General features: G+C 37.6%; 1 protein-coding gene across 4 annotated transcripts in view; it reads right to left on the bottom strand.

The window, feature by feature from the left end:
- The window catches only part of LOC146397855 (uncharacterized), a 59,336-nt gene that overhangs the window by 29,941 nt on the left and 13,034 nt on the right, over positions 1 to 16,361 (bottom strand). The window contains exon 4 of one of the 4 annotated variants that reach the window (XM_084991923.1): positions 12,430 to 15,993. The exons of 2 other annotated variants lie outside the window; for them this stretch is intronic. In XM_084991923.1, the coding sequence (XP_084848049.1) occupies positions 15,905 to 15,993 (89 nt within the window). In that variant the 3' untranslated portion in view covers positions 12,430 to 15,904. Of the gene's footprint in view, positions 1 to 12,429; positions 15,994 to 16,361 lie in introns of those variants that run through there. One more of the 4 variants, XM_084991921.1, reaches the window with a different exon arrangement.

Below are 16,361 nucleotides of genomic sequence, written 5' to 3'. Positions count from 1 at the left end.
ATATATTATCCTGTCCTGCTTGGTAGCAAAAAGGCAGTAAAGTGTTTCTGTAGGGTCAAATAACAGAAAAGTCATCAGCCAGTGAGTGGAAGGCAAGGCGTTCATGCAGCAACAGAACAGAGTGGACAGAATGTGAATTAGGCTCAAGTCAAGGAATATACGGGGGGAAAAAGCAACAACCATAACAGCCACGGAAAACTGAAAGGACTAGGGTCCTGTGGCCACGGTGCACAAGCCCGTATTACAAAAGAAGGCATTATTACTAACATTGACAGAACCATCCAAAGGACAGACCTATAAAGGTCTTTTGCCAGAGGAGGGCGCTGTATCTTAATTTGCTTCCTTAGAGAAAACCTGTTGATTTCTAAATGGGTTTTGAAAATGCAAAGAATGTCCTTTGGGATGGCCTTCAATGGTTGCAAAAAATCTGTGATGCCGTTAAGGACCTCTGTCTGAAACAGATGCCTCTTGTCAATACAATGCAACACAAAGCAGGGATCAGTAGGGCAACACTGGGAAATTGGACCTGTGGAGATGCTTGTGTCCCTTTGCTTCACCACAATAAAAACTCCTTCACTGACTCTTTTTTTCCCTTTTATTCTCCATGGCTTCTAATTTACACAGCAAATATTTATGGACATCTAATAATGCCAGAATCTACGCTAGGTATTCAGATCTGAAAGATACCTCTCACCATAGGTAATATCAAAGGTAGGAAATGAAGTCCTATTACCATTCTCAAGTAGATGATGCATTGGTAACTTCTGACATAAGTTGTAAAGAGAAAAAAGAAATAAGCCAACTTATAGTGAAACTGTGATACTATAGGGAAACTGTTGATCTTACTGCTTATATTATTGTTCTGGTCGTAGATTATAATATTAGAGAAAGGAGCAAGATAGAGATAAGGATTTTTTTCCTTTGTTTTCCAAATCTTTAACACAAGGAGGTAGGCTTTTTCATTTAAAGAAGCTTAAAGCTTTTAAAAAGACCTCTCTTAAAAGCAAACAAACACGGCATGTAATGTAGCTTTTAATTTTATCTTGGTAGCTCAGACCTAGATCATAAGAACATTACAAACTGTATGGGAGATAAACTAGTGTTCTTTTTTAACTTTTAAAAAGACATTGCCAAGGTGATTTACATAATTGAAATTCTATACTTATAACTACAGATGTGCCACAAAATTCAGGCTAGCAGCCAGACTGTCAAAACTCTCACCAGTTTCATGGAAAAGGAAGGTTTGTCCAAATCCTCACTGGTTCCCACACAAATAAAGCTGTTTGGGGAAACAGAGAATAAATGGAATATCTTTTTTTTTTTTTTTTTTTTTTTGTCTTTTTTGCCATTTATTGGGCCGCTGTCGCGGTATATGGAGTTCCCAGGCTAGGGGTCCAATCGGAGCTGTAGCCACTGGCCTACGCCAGAGCCACAGCAACGCGGGATCCCAGCCGCATCTGCAACCTACACCACAGCTCATGGCAACACTGGATCGTCAACCCACTAAGCAAGGCCAGGGATCGAACACGCAACCTCATGGTTCCCAGTCGGATTCGCCAATCACTGAGCCACAAAGGGAACTCCTGGAATATCTTTTTATTTCAAAGTACCTGTAAAGAAATAAAACACCAAAAAAGAAATTTGTAAATGCTGGAAGATTTTTATTAGATATTTTGAATTGCTCTATTAGAAATCAGTTTAAGGAAGTTCCCGTCATGGTGCAGCAGAAATGAATCTGACTAGGAACCATGAGATTGAGGTTTTGATCCCTGGCCTCACTCAGTGGGTTAAGGATCTGGCGTTGCCATGAGCTGTGGTGTAGGTTGCAGATGCAGCTCAGATCCTGCGTTGCTCTGGCTGTGGCGTAGACTGGCAGCTGTAGCTCTTATTAGACTCCTAGCCTGGGAACCTCCATATGCTGCCAGTGCAGCCTTAAAAAGCCAAAAAGAAAAAGAAAAAGAAAAAGAAAAAGAAAAGAAAAGAAAAGAAGTCAATTCATGAAGTCATTAAAAAATATAAAATTTAACCTATTACAGTTGGATTTTTGTGTGTGTGTGTGTGTGGCTTTGGCAGCATTAACAACTATAAGTTACCAGTATGATTCCATACACGCAATGTTTTTACAAAGTATACTGAAACTCTTTTATTTGCCAAGTACAATTAGATTGCAGAATGTCCAAGTCATTTTTCTTTGGTCCCATACAGTCTTCAAAGTCATTGCTAGAAAAGGAAGAAATCTTGTAGATACAGAGTTCACTGAATTGACAATGAAAACAATCTTTTAGAACTTTTGACACATTTTTGCTTTTATCTTAAAGAAAATATGACTAGTTCAACTCTCGGTAACATTTTCATAATTATTTTCGATGCACTACAAAGTCAGATTTTTAGTTCTTTCATATATCAAAAAGAAGAACTAAAAATAGAGCAACTTAAATGGAGGATTGTTTTTCATTTTGAAACTTAATTCCCTATAATGAGTGCCAGGTGTTGAATTGTGTCTTCAATAAAAAGATAGGGGGATGTCCTAACTCCTAGTACCTCAGACTGGGACCTTATTTGGAAGTAGGGCCATTGAAGATGTAACTAGTTAATTTAAGTTGTAGATTTCATTTTTGAAACTTAATTCCCTATTATGAGTGCCAGGTGTTGAATTGTGTCTTCAATAAAAAGATAGGGGGATGTCCTAACTCCTAGTACCTCAGACTGGGACCTTACTTGGAAATAGGGCCATTGAAGATATAACTAGTTAATTAAAGTTGTAGATGGTTAATTTAAAATGAGTTAATCCAATATGGCTGGTGTCCTTATGAGGAAAGACACAGAGAGAAGACAGCCTTAGAAGAAGAGAAAAACATGTATGAAGAGACACAGGCAGACCGCAAGAGGAGACGGGCTTATGGAGACTGGAGTTATGGAGTCACCGAGGTCCCCACCTTAGAAGGGTCTCTGCCCTAAATCAATCACTTGGACACCAAGGCATGTTTTAGCATCTTCCGTTTTAATGATTACATCCACCTGTCCATTTGTGTTTTCTGTGTCGTGTCATCGTGTCATCACGTGTAATCCTCAGAAATAATGCACACTAGCCTCTGACAACCAGGAAGCAATCTGTTACACATGGGTCTGAACTTACAGACTTGGTTCAAATATCAAATAAATCTATAATAGAAAGCAAAATAAAAATGCCATTCTGCTGTCATAAACCAAGGACTTATGACTCTTTGGGACTATCAGCAGCTGGAAGAGGCAAGAAAGGATCCTCCCTTAGCAGCTTTTGTGTGAACATGCCTGGTGGAACCTTGATTTGAAATTTTTGGCCTCTAAAGCTGTGAGACAATACATTTCAGCAGTTTTAGCCACCTAGTTTGAGATCATGTGTCACAGTGACCTAGGAACTCATACGATGAGTCTGACAAATGTCCAATTTATTAATACTACCATTCAAGAAGATTTTCCTTGAAGATCTGACATACCAGCCCAATTTTGTCCCTAGCATCCTCATTTATCAAATAAGCACTTTGTTTCTCTCTACTCTGTTTCCTTTTGCTTTACAGGTAATCATACACATTTTACCTCTTTTTGCTTCATTTATCTCTCTTAAGAGATAGACTTAAGTCTTAAGACTTTCCTTCCTTCTCGGCCATTATCATGATCACCTTCAAGATCACAAGTCTTATCTCTGTCAATCCTAACTTAGGCTGATAACTCCAAAATCATGTGGTCATCAAGACATTCAAGAGATTCAATCATGTGGTCATAGCAGATTGTAAGAACATACTTTCCCACTTCTGCCACCAGAGTATTTGTAGGTGAATCCATAAGCATGCAAATTATAGAAATATGATCATTTCACTCTTGAGATTTAAAGTTCATCTGAAATTACTTTCAAATCAATGATGTTTTCCTTTTGCTAGGAAAAAAAAAATTTTATACTGTTTTCTTAAGGGTCTGCCACCAAAAGTTTAATATAAAGAACTACTCTAACCAACTCTATGCTCACCAACCTTCTTTGTCTGACAAGGAGAATAAGTTCTTACTGAGATAGCTGGTGTGGTTCCAGGGGTTGAACATTTCTGTCTGTGGAGGAATGCATTAGATAATATGAAGAGACTAAGTTGTTCTAACAAAGAAGCCCTCACGTACAGGATTAAAAAGAAACATAAGTTTATTTTTCAATCATATAACCTCAGCAGTAAACAGTGTATACTGGCAGTAGGCTCGGGTCCACGCAGTCATTTAGGGTCCAGGGTAGTCTCATATTTTTGATATTCTACCTCCTAGTCCATTGTCCTCATCTGAATGTTCAGAGTTATGTTTCTTACAAAGGTTAGAGGAAGGGACATGGAGGAACATATGTCTGATTTTTTTAATATTCAGAACTAGAGCTAGAACTTATCACTTCTGCTCACATTCCAATGGCAAGAACTTAATTAGATGGCCCATAGGACTAAATTAGCTTCAAGAAGGGATAAGGAATAGAGATTTTTTCCTGGGTAGGTGTACTTCTAGTTACAAATTTCATACAAAAGAAGGTAAGAAAAGATTTCAGGGAACAGTAGCAGTCTCTTCCAAAGAAGTACCAATAATATAAACGGAAATATTTGTTTACCAGCAGGGACTTAAATGACTTAGTATATGGAGAGCCTAAAAAGACATTTAAACAATTACCAGTTATAAGAATACTGGAACTGAAGATGTCATGACATCCCTTATAAATGTATACAGTATGTTTTAAGCATTTTCAAAACAATATTTTATATATCACAATGATTAAATTAGCTCCCATTTGAAGGAGTCCTGAAAAATAATAATTTGTTGAAAGGACCCAAGCAAGAAATACAAAGCAAAGCCTATGGATTTTTCTCAGATTGTCTCTTCTGAAATCAATAGAAAATATTTAGGATTGCTGGGGAGAGAAATGTCTGTAATGATAAGTTTTCTTCTTGTCCCATACTGGTTAAGAGAGAATGAGAAAAACGGAAGAGGTAGAGAGAGAGAGAGAAAACCTCACATAACAAAATAAATTTATTAAGAAGTGAAGAGGTACTGGAGTTCCCATTGTGGCTCAGCAGGTTAAGAGCCCAACTAGTATCCATGAAGACGAAGGTTCGATGCCTGGCCTCATTCAGTGGGTTAAGGATCCCGCATTGCTGCAAGCTGCAGCATAAGTCACTGATATGGCTCACATCTGGCATTGCTGTGGCTGTGGCATAGTTCTGCAGCTGCAGCTTCAATTGAACCCCTAGCCCGGGAACTTCCATATGACACCGATGCAGTCGTAAAAAGAAAAAGTTCATAATAAATTTAAAAAAATTTTTTAGGAGTTCCCATCATGGTTCAGTGGTTAACAAATCTGACTAGGAACCATGAGGTTGTGGGTTCCATCCCTGGCCTTGCTCAGTGGGTTAAGGATCCGGCGTTGCCATGAGCTTTGACATAGGTCGCTTGGACTCTGTGTTGCTGTGGCTCTGGCGTAGGCCGGTGGCTGCAGCTCCGATTCGACCCCTAGCCTGGGAATGTCCATATGCCGCGGGAGCGGCCCAAGAAATGGCAAAAAAGACCAAAAAATATATAAATAAATAAATAAAAATTAAAAAAAAATTTAAAAAGTGAAGAGGTACAAGAGAAACAACGGGAGTTTCTGTCATGGCTCAGCAGAAACGAATCTGACTAGCATCCATGAGGATGCAGGTTCGATCCCTGGCCTTGCTCAAAGGGTTAAGGATCCAGCATTGCCATAAGCTGTGGTGTAGGTAGAAGACCCGGCTCGGATCTCAGGTTGCTGTGGCTGTGGTGTAGGCCAGCGGCTACAGCTCAGATTGGACCCCTAGACTGGGAACTTCCATATGCCTCTAGAGCAGCCCTAAAAAGATTTAAAAAGGGAGGGAGAGAAACAACGAATCTTGTTTGCCAGAGAAATAAACTCGGAGTCACAGAAAAGTCTAATTCTTGTGTATACGCCCTCCCTTTGCTCAGTGAATTCCTTTTTTCAGTTCTAGAAAGTACCACTTTTGATTAAAACATACATTCCCTTCATGAAGCTTCCAGTGCCCATGTTTTTCATTCTCTCTTGGCTCAATAAAGCAGTTGCTAGCAAGCTTTGCAAATTATAGCACCTATTATTTTGGTTTTATTTCATTAGATGAACTACTTCCTAAAAAGTGTTTCATGCTATATCTACATTTTGAAAAGCAAATTAAATTTGTATTGATTCAAGATTTTGTTAGCTGTTGTTTTTATGTGTTGTTTTTCCCCTGAGTAATCTGTGTTGTTCCTAGGGGTGCTCTGGGATAGCACAAAAGTAAAGTTGGAAATCATTGCTCTCAAAGTATTAGAATTACAGTTGTGATCAGTGCATTTCTCCAAGCCCAGGCAAAAAAAAAAAAAAAAAAAAAATAGCTATCATTTGGGCTTCTAAGTTCTTCCATTGTATTTGCAAAGATCTCATCATGAAGTATTTCTCTGAGACTTCGCATTGCATGAAACCATTTTTTCTGGTAGGATGAAAACACTCCAACTTTTGTAATAATAATCGCAATGAATGATAACAAGAAAATTATCAAAGCGATTTGATCATGTCCTTTCCACTCTATTTACTAAAACAAGGAAGAATATTTTACTGTACCAGAAAATGAAATTAACAGTGCCAGGAAAACCAAAGAAAAACAAACAAACAAATTTTTCAGGGTAACTCTTAATCTAAAAGTTAAATTTTTTTATTATATTCTTGTGGAAACTATGCCAGGTATATTCTCTTGCCCTTTCTCCTTCAGTGGGGTCAAGTTTGACTTTCAATGGGCAGACCCTGCACTTCTCACGGGAGTATTTCCTCTGGTCTCCTGAGTCCATTCTACCTACAGGCACAGCCAAGCCTGCACCTGGAAGTACCAAGGTGCACTGAGAAGTGTTCCATCATCAACCTTCTTAGTAAGAGAAATTCCAGAGTTCTCCTGAAAGATTAAGCAACTTGCTTTCTCATACATCATATTACCAGTCCACTTTCCTGCTTACCCATCCACTTTCCTGCTGGTACATCCTGGGATCACCTTCCAAACTTCTTACATTCTAATCCATGCCCTGGGAATTCTGTGGGAAAGGAAACCAAGACCAGCCCTAACCACTGAGCTTTCTGGTAAATCAATGTTTATTATTCCTTTCCATACAGAAATGTCTTAACTCCTTAGCACTGTGTTAGCCTAGCGTGACTACCACATGTGATGACTAAACTATTGAGATGACAGGGTCCTTAGACCATCTCACTCCCTCCTCACTGCATTGTATAGATTAGGGAACTGAAGCAGAGAGAGAGAGACTGTTTCTTTGGGATGGTAGAGTCTAGTGAAGAATAGAGGGTCAAGCAAGTTCAAAAGATTACTTGGTTTGAACCTTGGCTCCACCTACTAGTTAGCAGTTATTAGCATATCTATTAGCATTGGACAAAAGTGGAAGTAGGAGCTCTAATTAAAACATGCAAAATAAGAAATGTACCTGAGTTCCTGTGTGGATCAGAGGTTAACGAACCCAACTAGTATCCATGAGGACTCGGGTTTTATCCCTGACCTGGCTCAGTGGATTACAGATCTGGTGTTGCCCGGATCTGTCGTGTAGGTCACAGATGCAGCTCAGATGCTGCGTTGCTGTGGCTGTGGCGTAGTCTGGTAGCTACAGCTCCCATTTGATCCCCATGGAATCTCCATGTGCCACGGGTGCAGTCCTAAAAAGACAAAAAAAAAAAAAAAAGTATCTGATCTCAAGTAATAAAATTGGATTAGCAGATGAACATTCACAGGAAGAGAAGTGTTTTATACAGAGAGAGAAAATAAGATGATCAATAAGTATACAAGTACAAATCTAGACACTAGAACTTTACATTCGGAAGAGCACAGCTTCATGAGTTAAACTACTTCACTTGAATCCTGGTTCCACATCTTAGAGGTTAAGTGATTTTGAATAGTTTGCTTAAACTTTCCTTGTTTCTAAATCCTCTTTTGAAAAAAGAGAATGTTGATGATATGATAGGCACTAGCTCAGAGGATCCAAAGAGATATAAAGTAGCCAGTGCATATTAAAGTCAATAAACATTAATTTCCATTATTATTATTGTCAAGGTAGCAGCAATTCCAGGTTCAAAACTCTCCCCGTCCTGCATCATACACCATCAGTAGTGGTGGAAACTAACACTTAAATCCATATATAAGGTGTAATAACTACAATGCATTAAAACTGTTCTTTCCATTAGTTACACTAACAAATTTGTTTTCCTCAAGTGTGTTTTTTTTTTTTAACTTAATGTGTGATAAAGTACAGTTTATTTTACTGCATTTTTTTTCCCTTTCTGACACTGGTTTATGTGTGTTTGCATAATAACATGAGCCCTTTAATCTTAAGATTATGCTTGATTAGGAGAATCAAAACTGTAAAACCTGACATACAATTCTAAGATCCAACTGAAAATCTGAATATATCATGTAAGTTCAGGATACTTTCATGATAAACTTTTTGTTTGATAAAAAATATGTCAAAAAGTGGACAAGAGGCAATCAATATAAAATGAGTTGATGCAATGGTATCTTTCATTCTTTAATGTAGGAATTCCTTATCCCTGGAATTTCTATTGCTTATTCAGTATTCTTGATTTCCCACATTCATATGTTTTTTAAAGCATCATTTTGTGAAATTTACCTTAATATTGTGAACATAGTTCCCATACAGAAAACTCCAATTGAAACTAGGGCAGTGTAGGATGCTTCCTCAAATTTATCTTCCATACTCTTTTAATTAAAACGAGCTCAGAAGAGATACAAAAAATTATTGACTCATTGGAAATTAAAAGATCCTCACCGTTTTCTTCAAGAAATGTAGCAGGACTCTTGCTAAATAACAATTTTCAAATTTTAATTACATTAAATTCTGCCTTCCTAAATGCCTGCTGTCATTCTAATTAAAGGAAAATTTCTCATTTTATGTGCGGAAGGCCTGTCTTGGTACAGTTAAAATATTTGTATATAATCTTCCAGAGGTTTTTTGCACTTTAAAGCTGGTGATTTTTTTTTTTAACTTAAAGATTAATAAAATGCTTAAATTTCCTTGCAGGTGGTATGTAAGATAAGACTTACATATATATACGTGCTATCGTACTTAATTCAATGGGGAAAAACCCTCACTTGTACATATTTTTAAAAAATGAACATGAAGACTAGTGCAACCATGTATTGATATTTAATTTTTTTTTCTTGTGAAGATACAAAATCTTAAACATGTTCTTGAGAATATGCAACATGTTACGGAGGACACACTATCAGTGGCCTTCCTAAAAGCTTTTGCCCTTTCTTCTTCATTAAGATATTACAAACTTTGTCCAACTCGTTACGGATGCTTATTTCTCAAAATTGTGATGACCTTCTGTGATGGAAGACTGGATATTCCATAAGTCTGTGATTGCATGCTTTTATTCAATAGATGTGTTTTAAGCAGTTAGCATCAGCATGGTAGGAAATAGAACAAAAGGATACAATTAGGAAAAGAAATAGTCCCTGTTTTCAAGCAAAATAAAAATAGGTGAACATTGTATAAGATGAATGATCAGAATCAGATGTGTTTTATATGTGTAGAGAAAATACAGAGCTCATTGACAGTAGATAGATATAAAACTAAACCCCAGATTATACAATCTTTCATTTATCCTACTCAAGTGTACTTAAAAAACACTTTTTGAACATATGACATAGTTAAATCATAGTGTGTATGTTGGTAATACAAAGACAAAAAATTACCAGATGATTCAGAAATTCTACTTCTTGTTATAGACCCAAAAGAATTGAAATCAGGGGCCAAAGAGATGTTTATACACCCATGTCTAAAACAGCGTTATTCACAACAGCCAAAAGATGGAAACAACCCATGTCCTTTAACAAATGAATAGATAAACAAAATGGGGTCTAAACATACAATGGAATACTATTCAGGCTTAAAAAGGAAAGAAATCCAACACATGCTACATGAATGAACCTTGAAACATTATGCTAAGTAAAATCATCTGGTCACAAAAGTGTAAATACTATATGATTCCACTTACAAGAGATTCCTAAAATAGTCAAATCAATAGTGACAAAAAAATAGAATGGTGATTGTCAGGGTCTGGGTTGGGGGGAAGGAAAACAGGGGCTTATTGTTCAGTGGGTACAGAGTTTTCCATTTGGGAAGATGCAGGTGGATGGTGGTGATGGTTGTACAACAATAAGAATTAATTAGTGCCATGTAACTGTATAGAGAATTTATTGAAATGTTAAATTTTGTTAAATATATTTTACCAAAGTAAAAATTTTTAATTTAGGAAAAAAGACTAATAAATTTTGATTAGCCTAATACAGATACAATGCATATGAAATTACCTTAATATGATGCAGCACATGGTAAGTGGAACTCAAAAACCAGAGATAAAATTAATTTGTTTTGGAAGCCTATATGCAAGAGATTATTTCAACCTGGGGAGTCTAGGGATGTTTCATGAAAAAAGTACGGTTTGAAAATAATTAGCTAATCTTTAAATATAATTTTTTCACTACTTAAATATATTTACCTAATATAAGTCTAACCTAAGTCTGAGTTCAGGCATTACATGAAAAAAAAAAAAATATATATATATATCAGCCATATTCCTCAGGGACTCGACATCCAATAGAGAAATAGGGGAGATTGGTATATAATTAATAAGAATATGATGTGCTTAGTAATAAAATTGAGAAGTGTGACAGGATGCCTTGAAACTCTCCAAGGCTATGACTGGCTCCCTACCTTCAGGTCTAAGTGAATGAAGAATGCAAAATTTTTCCATTTTGGAGGATGGTGGTCAGAGGAAAAGGAGAGAGGTTTTTGTTTGTTTGTTTTTGTTTGTTTTTTTAAAAAGAGGGAAAGAACATGATTAGAAATTGTTATGGGGAGCTTAGATTCAGAGGAAAAGCAATATGTAAGGATGACATTTAAGACATTTTAATATGTGAAATGCACTGGAAATCCATTCCCCTGTCTTTCCAATGAAAAGTCCATAAAATCTAAATTTCTTTTCAAAATCATTGTTAGATTTGAATTTCTTTCTTTCTTTAAACCATATAAAATTTTTTATTGGAGCATAGTTGGCTTACAGTATGTTAGTTTCAGGTGTACAGCAAAGTGAATCAGTTAGACATATACCCATTTTTTTTCAGATTCCTTTTCTATATTTGTTACATATTTCCCTGTGTTACATAGTAAGTCCTAGTTACATATACATATATATATGTATATATATGTATATGTATGTATGTGTATATATGTGTATATATATATATGTATATACGTGTATATATATATGTATATATATGTATATACATATATATATATTGTTTGTTTGTTTTGTCTTTTTGCCATTTCTTGGGCCGCTCCCTCAGCATATGGAGGTTCCCAGGCTAGGGGTTGAATCGGAGCCAGAGCTGCCGGCCTACGACAGAGCCACAGCAACGCAGGATCTGAGCCGTGCCTGCAACCTACACCACCGCTCACAACAATGCCGGATCCTTAACCCACTGAGCAAGACCAGGGATCGAACCTGCAACCTCATGGTTCCTAGTCGGATTTGTTAACCACTGAGCCACGATGGGAACTCCATATTTTTATACATAGTAGTGTGTTTCTTTCTAGATGTCATGACACATGGTCAGATAGGACTCAGCTATGCATTGGGGTAAAGGTCAGAACCTTCAAGTGTACAGTAACAGTCAGGTGACAATGTCCCAAAGAGATTTCAAATTACAGTGTCCAAAATTCAAAATTTTATCTCTGTTCATCAAAGCTGTTGCTTTTGCTGCATTCCCGACCTCATTGAAGGATGTGGATGCCAAACCAATAACCTAAACCAGAAACCTGACTATTATCTTGACATCTTTACTTATAGAATCCAAATCAGTAACATTGCTTCCGGTCAACCTAACCCCAAATACATCCCCTAACTCCATTCACCTCCATCCACCCCACACCATGAAATCATACATGCCTCACTTACTCAAGTATTACTACATTCGCCGCTGACCTGAATCACCCCCAACCTTATACTGCCCTCCAAGCTTTTTCCCACACAGCAACGATAGTGACCTTACTGCAAAAATGCAAACTTGATTGTGTCATATTTGGAGTAGCTGATAAGGAAGGAGAATAAGCAAACTGGCAAGCTAGAAGAACCTGGATCCTCTGGATAGAAAATTGGAAACAGAAGGATCATAAAGACACTTGATCCCAGCCCCTTCATTTAATGGGAGGAGTCTGAGATCCAGTGGTCAAGAAAAGCAATCTGCCTGACAAACAGACTGTCACAGAACAAGGCATTCCCATTCTGTATACAGCTTTCATCCCCATACGCCACATGTCTTGGTATCTAGAACTGTGCAGGCCCTCTTTTTACTTGACTCTTGAAAAAAAAATGTTTATTATTATTTCCACATTAACAAAACACACAAACGATGGCTTGAGAAAAATGAGAGGCATAAACAGGATTCAAATATTGGGTGAATGGGTAGGTGGCAGCCATGGAGGAGAACTATCGTATATATTCTGAAAATAATATCAACACTAAGTTTCTGATTACATATGCCATGAACTGGTTGATGGACTTCAACCAATATAACTTAAGAAACAGTACTATAACAGGAGTTTTTGCTATGGCACAGTGGGTTAAGGATCCAGCATTGATCTCTGCAGTAGCTTGGGTAGCTGCTGTGGCTCAGATTTGATCCCTGGCCTGGGAACTTCTATATGCAACAGGTGCAGTCAAAAAAAAAAAAAAAAAAAAAAAAGAAAAAGAAAAAGAAAAAAAATCAGCAGCAGCAATGAAGAATAGTTACATTAATTCCATACAAGCTTTCCCTTTCTTAGGGAATGGGCTGATAGAGCTGATAGAGGCTAAGGTTGTATTTTTATCAGCTACCTCTGGGGTATATAATTAGAAAAATTATACGCCCTGCAACAGTGAACCCCCTGAAACACACAATTCACTTGTGCCCCATGCTAATGTTACCTACATCCTTCTCAGGAAAGGTAGGCTGTTAAGTCCATGCTCAGTCCACAGCCAGAGCATGAAATAGCCTTTTAGTCACTGTATGACAGACAATTATATATACACACATCAACATATATCACATTTCCATGACATCAGATGGAGAAGAAATGGTGTAAGCGAATTCTCCCAGTAATAACGAAATCCATAACAAGACTCAAGGTGTGGAAAGGAATGCAATTCCCAAAAGGCAACATGAGATTTTTGTAAACTTTGCTTTCAAAAAAATCTTCTCTCAGAGGACTTGAGTCAATGTCTTATTTTATCCAAATTGGCTTTCACTTCTGTAACTATTATTAGAGTTGTTGAGTTTTGCTTGTACGTGTTGTAGATCCTGTGGTTCCCACGTTTTGTCAAAAACAGAGTCACCTGAAATATTTCTGTGGTTGAGATGTACAACGAATTTAGCTGGCTGTTTGAACACTTCCATGATTCTGTTAAGCTGTTTTCTCTATCTTCCTGCTGGCTCTCATCACTCCTCTCTAATTCTGAATGTGGTTAAGGGAAAGGAAGGCAAAAGAAAAGTCTATTTTGAGCCCAATGACACCACCCATGACTAACTGGATACTGTATTTGTGATTTGGACAGTTTTGCCATTACCACACTCCAGGGCCCACAAATTGCTGCTACTAAATAAGAAACCTCCACTGTATATTTTTATGGCCTAAATTCACACATTGTTATATATAATGTTTGTCTTTTACTGAATGTTTGACTCTTTCTCCCTCTCTTTTCTTTTGTTGAGGAATGTGGAGAATAAATGAAACAGAATGACAGCAATTTATTGTTAGAGGTTTTCATGCTATTGCTTCCTGAAGTCAACCATGACCATTAATGTAAGTAGAATATACATATGGCTTGGAAATTAATCATGAATGAGACAGGAAGGAATATCTGAATTTACAGGACTATATGTGGTTTCAGGAGTGAGACAGAAGGAGAAAAGGGGAACTAAGATTGAATTGCCATGAACAAATATGAATAATAATTGCTATTTTTATCCACTTTGAAATAATGTATGGGGCTGATTTAACTAAGCAGATTATGACCTTAAAATGTTGGTTTCTGGAGTTCCTGTCGTGGCTCAGTGGTTAACGAATCCGACTAGGAACCACAAGGTTGTAGGTTCGATCCCTGGCCCCGCACTCAGTGGGTTAAGGACCTGGCCATGAGCTGTGGTGTAGGTCACAGATGCAGCTCGGATCCCGAGTTGCTGTGGCTCTGGTGTAGGCCGGCGGCTACAGCTCCAATTAGACCCCTAGCCTGGGAACCTCCATATGCAGTGGGAGTAGGCCTAGAAAAGGCAAAAAGACAAATAAAATAAAATGAAAAAGTTGTTTTCATTTTTGAATCATATACTTCTTCTCCCTTCCCCAGAAGGGTCATCCTATCTTGTTATGAATAGAACAAATATTGGTAAAGGAATGGATTGGTGAATAAAACTGTACATTTAGAAGTGGCACAACATAGTTGGTGACGTCAGGAGGGGAAGAGTAAATCTGCTTTGCGATTTAGAACAAAAATATTGAGGCTGCTTAGTGGCTCAGTTTCCACGTTTACCAACTAGCAAGAACATACTCTATTTGAAAAATTGTTTTAAGTGATGGTTAGGAGTTGTGATATAGCACAGATTTCATATCACTTGTGTAGGGCTGGGCAGAAGGGTAAAGCCACAGATGTCTGGTTCTACATTGCACATCAGTCATTTGGTTTTTACCACTGAAGTGACTATGGAAGGCTATAAAGAGGAAATGCTCTTATTCCAAACACAAGAGCAGAGGTGGAAGCAGCATTACCAAGGTGACTGCAAGAGAGAAAAATGAAGCCACAGCATGCTCTTTCCCCAACGTCCTGGGTAGATTTTCATCTCTACTGTTGTCTGGGGTGGGGCAACACGTCACAGAAGATTTTCTGTAAGCCGTATTTGGACATTCTCCACTTGATCATGGGGTGCACCAGACAGGAACATATGGTTCCAAATGTCTGTGGCAGGTGCATATAGAGGACACAACAGAAATAGTTGTTTAATGTTGAAAATATAAAAAAAAAAGGAGGACTGTGGAATGCAACAAATTGTCTACTGATGAGAAGAGACTTTTAATACTTCAAGTTGCCTATTATGGTTGTGAGAAGGAAAAAAGTATAGAGAGAGTTAAAACATTGATAACATCTACTGCTGAGAGAGAGAGAAATGTTCTCGTTGATTATTATAGAATTATTCAATGATACAAATCAATGTTACTTGGAAAATGTCGGTTGCCTAAGTAATTTTATAGAATACAGGTACTTTGTAATAGTTCTTTACAAAGGAATTTCTCTTTGAGAATTTTAAAAGATAAACAAAATCAGTTGAGAAATTGGTATGGTTTCCTGTGTGAATTTTCACCCCAACAATTTGTACTGTGGTGGAAAGAAATTTATTTACCTTGTCCTAGGATAAATACCCATCTCACTGGGCTTTTATCTGTTCTTTCCTCATTAAAGTCCTGAGCTTTTAGAGATCATGTCACATGCCCCAAATATCTAATCTGCACAGAGTAATGAATTTCTGTTTTCACTCTTTTAGGATCCAGTGGCTTGCCACAACTGACGTCATCCTGATCTCCCCTCACTACTATGCTACAGATGATTCAAAAGCAATTAGTACACAGACTTGGAGATGCTTTTAAAATTGACTGGCCCTGGAGTTTCCATTGTGGCTCAGGGGATTAAGAATCCAAATAGTACCCATGAGGATGCGGGTTCAATCCCTGGCCTCACTCAGTGGGTTAATGATCCAACATTGCCATGAGCTGTGGTGTACGTCGCGGAGGAGGCTCAGATCCTCTGGTGCTGTGGCTGTGGTACAGGCTGCAGTTCCAATTCGATCCCTAGCCTGGGAACTTTCATATGCCATGGGCAAGGTCCTAAAAAGAAAAAAATGATAATAAAAAGATTGACTGGCCATGGACAACCTCAGGATTCTTTAATCAAGTAATGTCTTACAACACGCCTGCTTCCTAAGTAAAGAGGTATATGATCTTCCTAAAGCAGCAAATTGCTTGCCATAAATAAACAAACTATCCAATGTGATTCTTGTGACTGTGGTCTACGTTACTGTGACCACAGAGTAAGGATAAGATTAATCAACCCAACTCTCTACTAATATCTACTAATTATGAGCCAGCTAAAAAAATAACAGGGTAGGTTAAATATATTAAAAACACTGAGAATTAGCTAGGGAAAAATACTTCTAGGGCCCTTAAGAAGCAGGCAGAGACAAGAATTCAATTAC

Source organism: Sus scrofa, chromosome 13 (genome assembly GCF_054392235.1).
Source record: "Sus scrofa isolate SSC_HxYL_T2T_F1_AM1 chromosome 13, Sscrofa_HxYL_maternal_Yorkshire_Landrace_v2.0, whole genome shotgun sequence".
In the NCBI taxonomy this organism is placed as follows: domain Eukaryota; kingdom Metazoa; phylum Chordata; class Mammalia; order Artiodactyla; family Suidae; genus Sus; species Sus scrofa.
The sequence above is the reverse complement of the archived record's forward strand: the minus strand, read 5'-3'. Positions and strand labels throughout refer to the sequence as shown.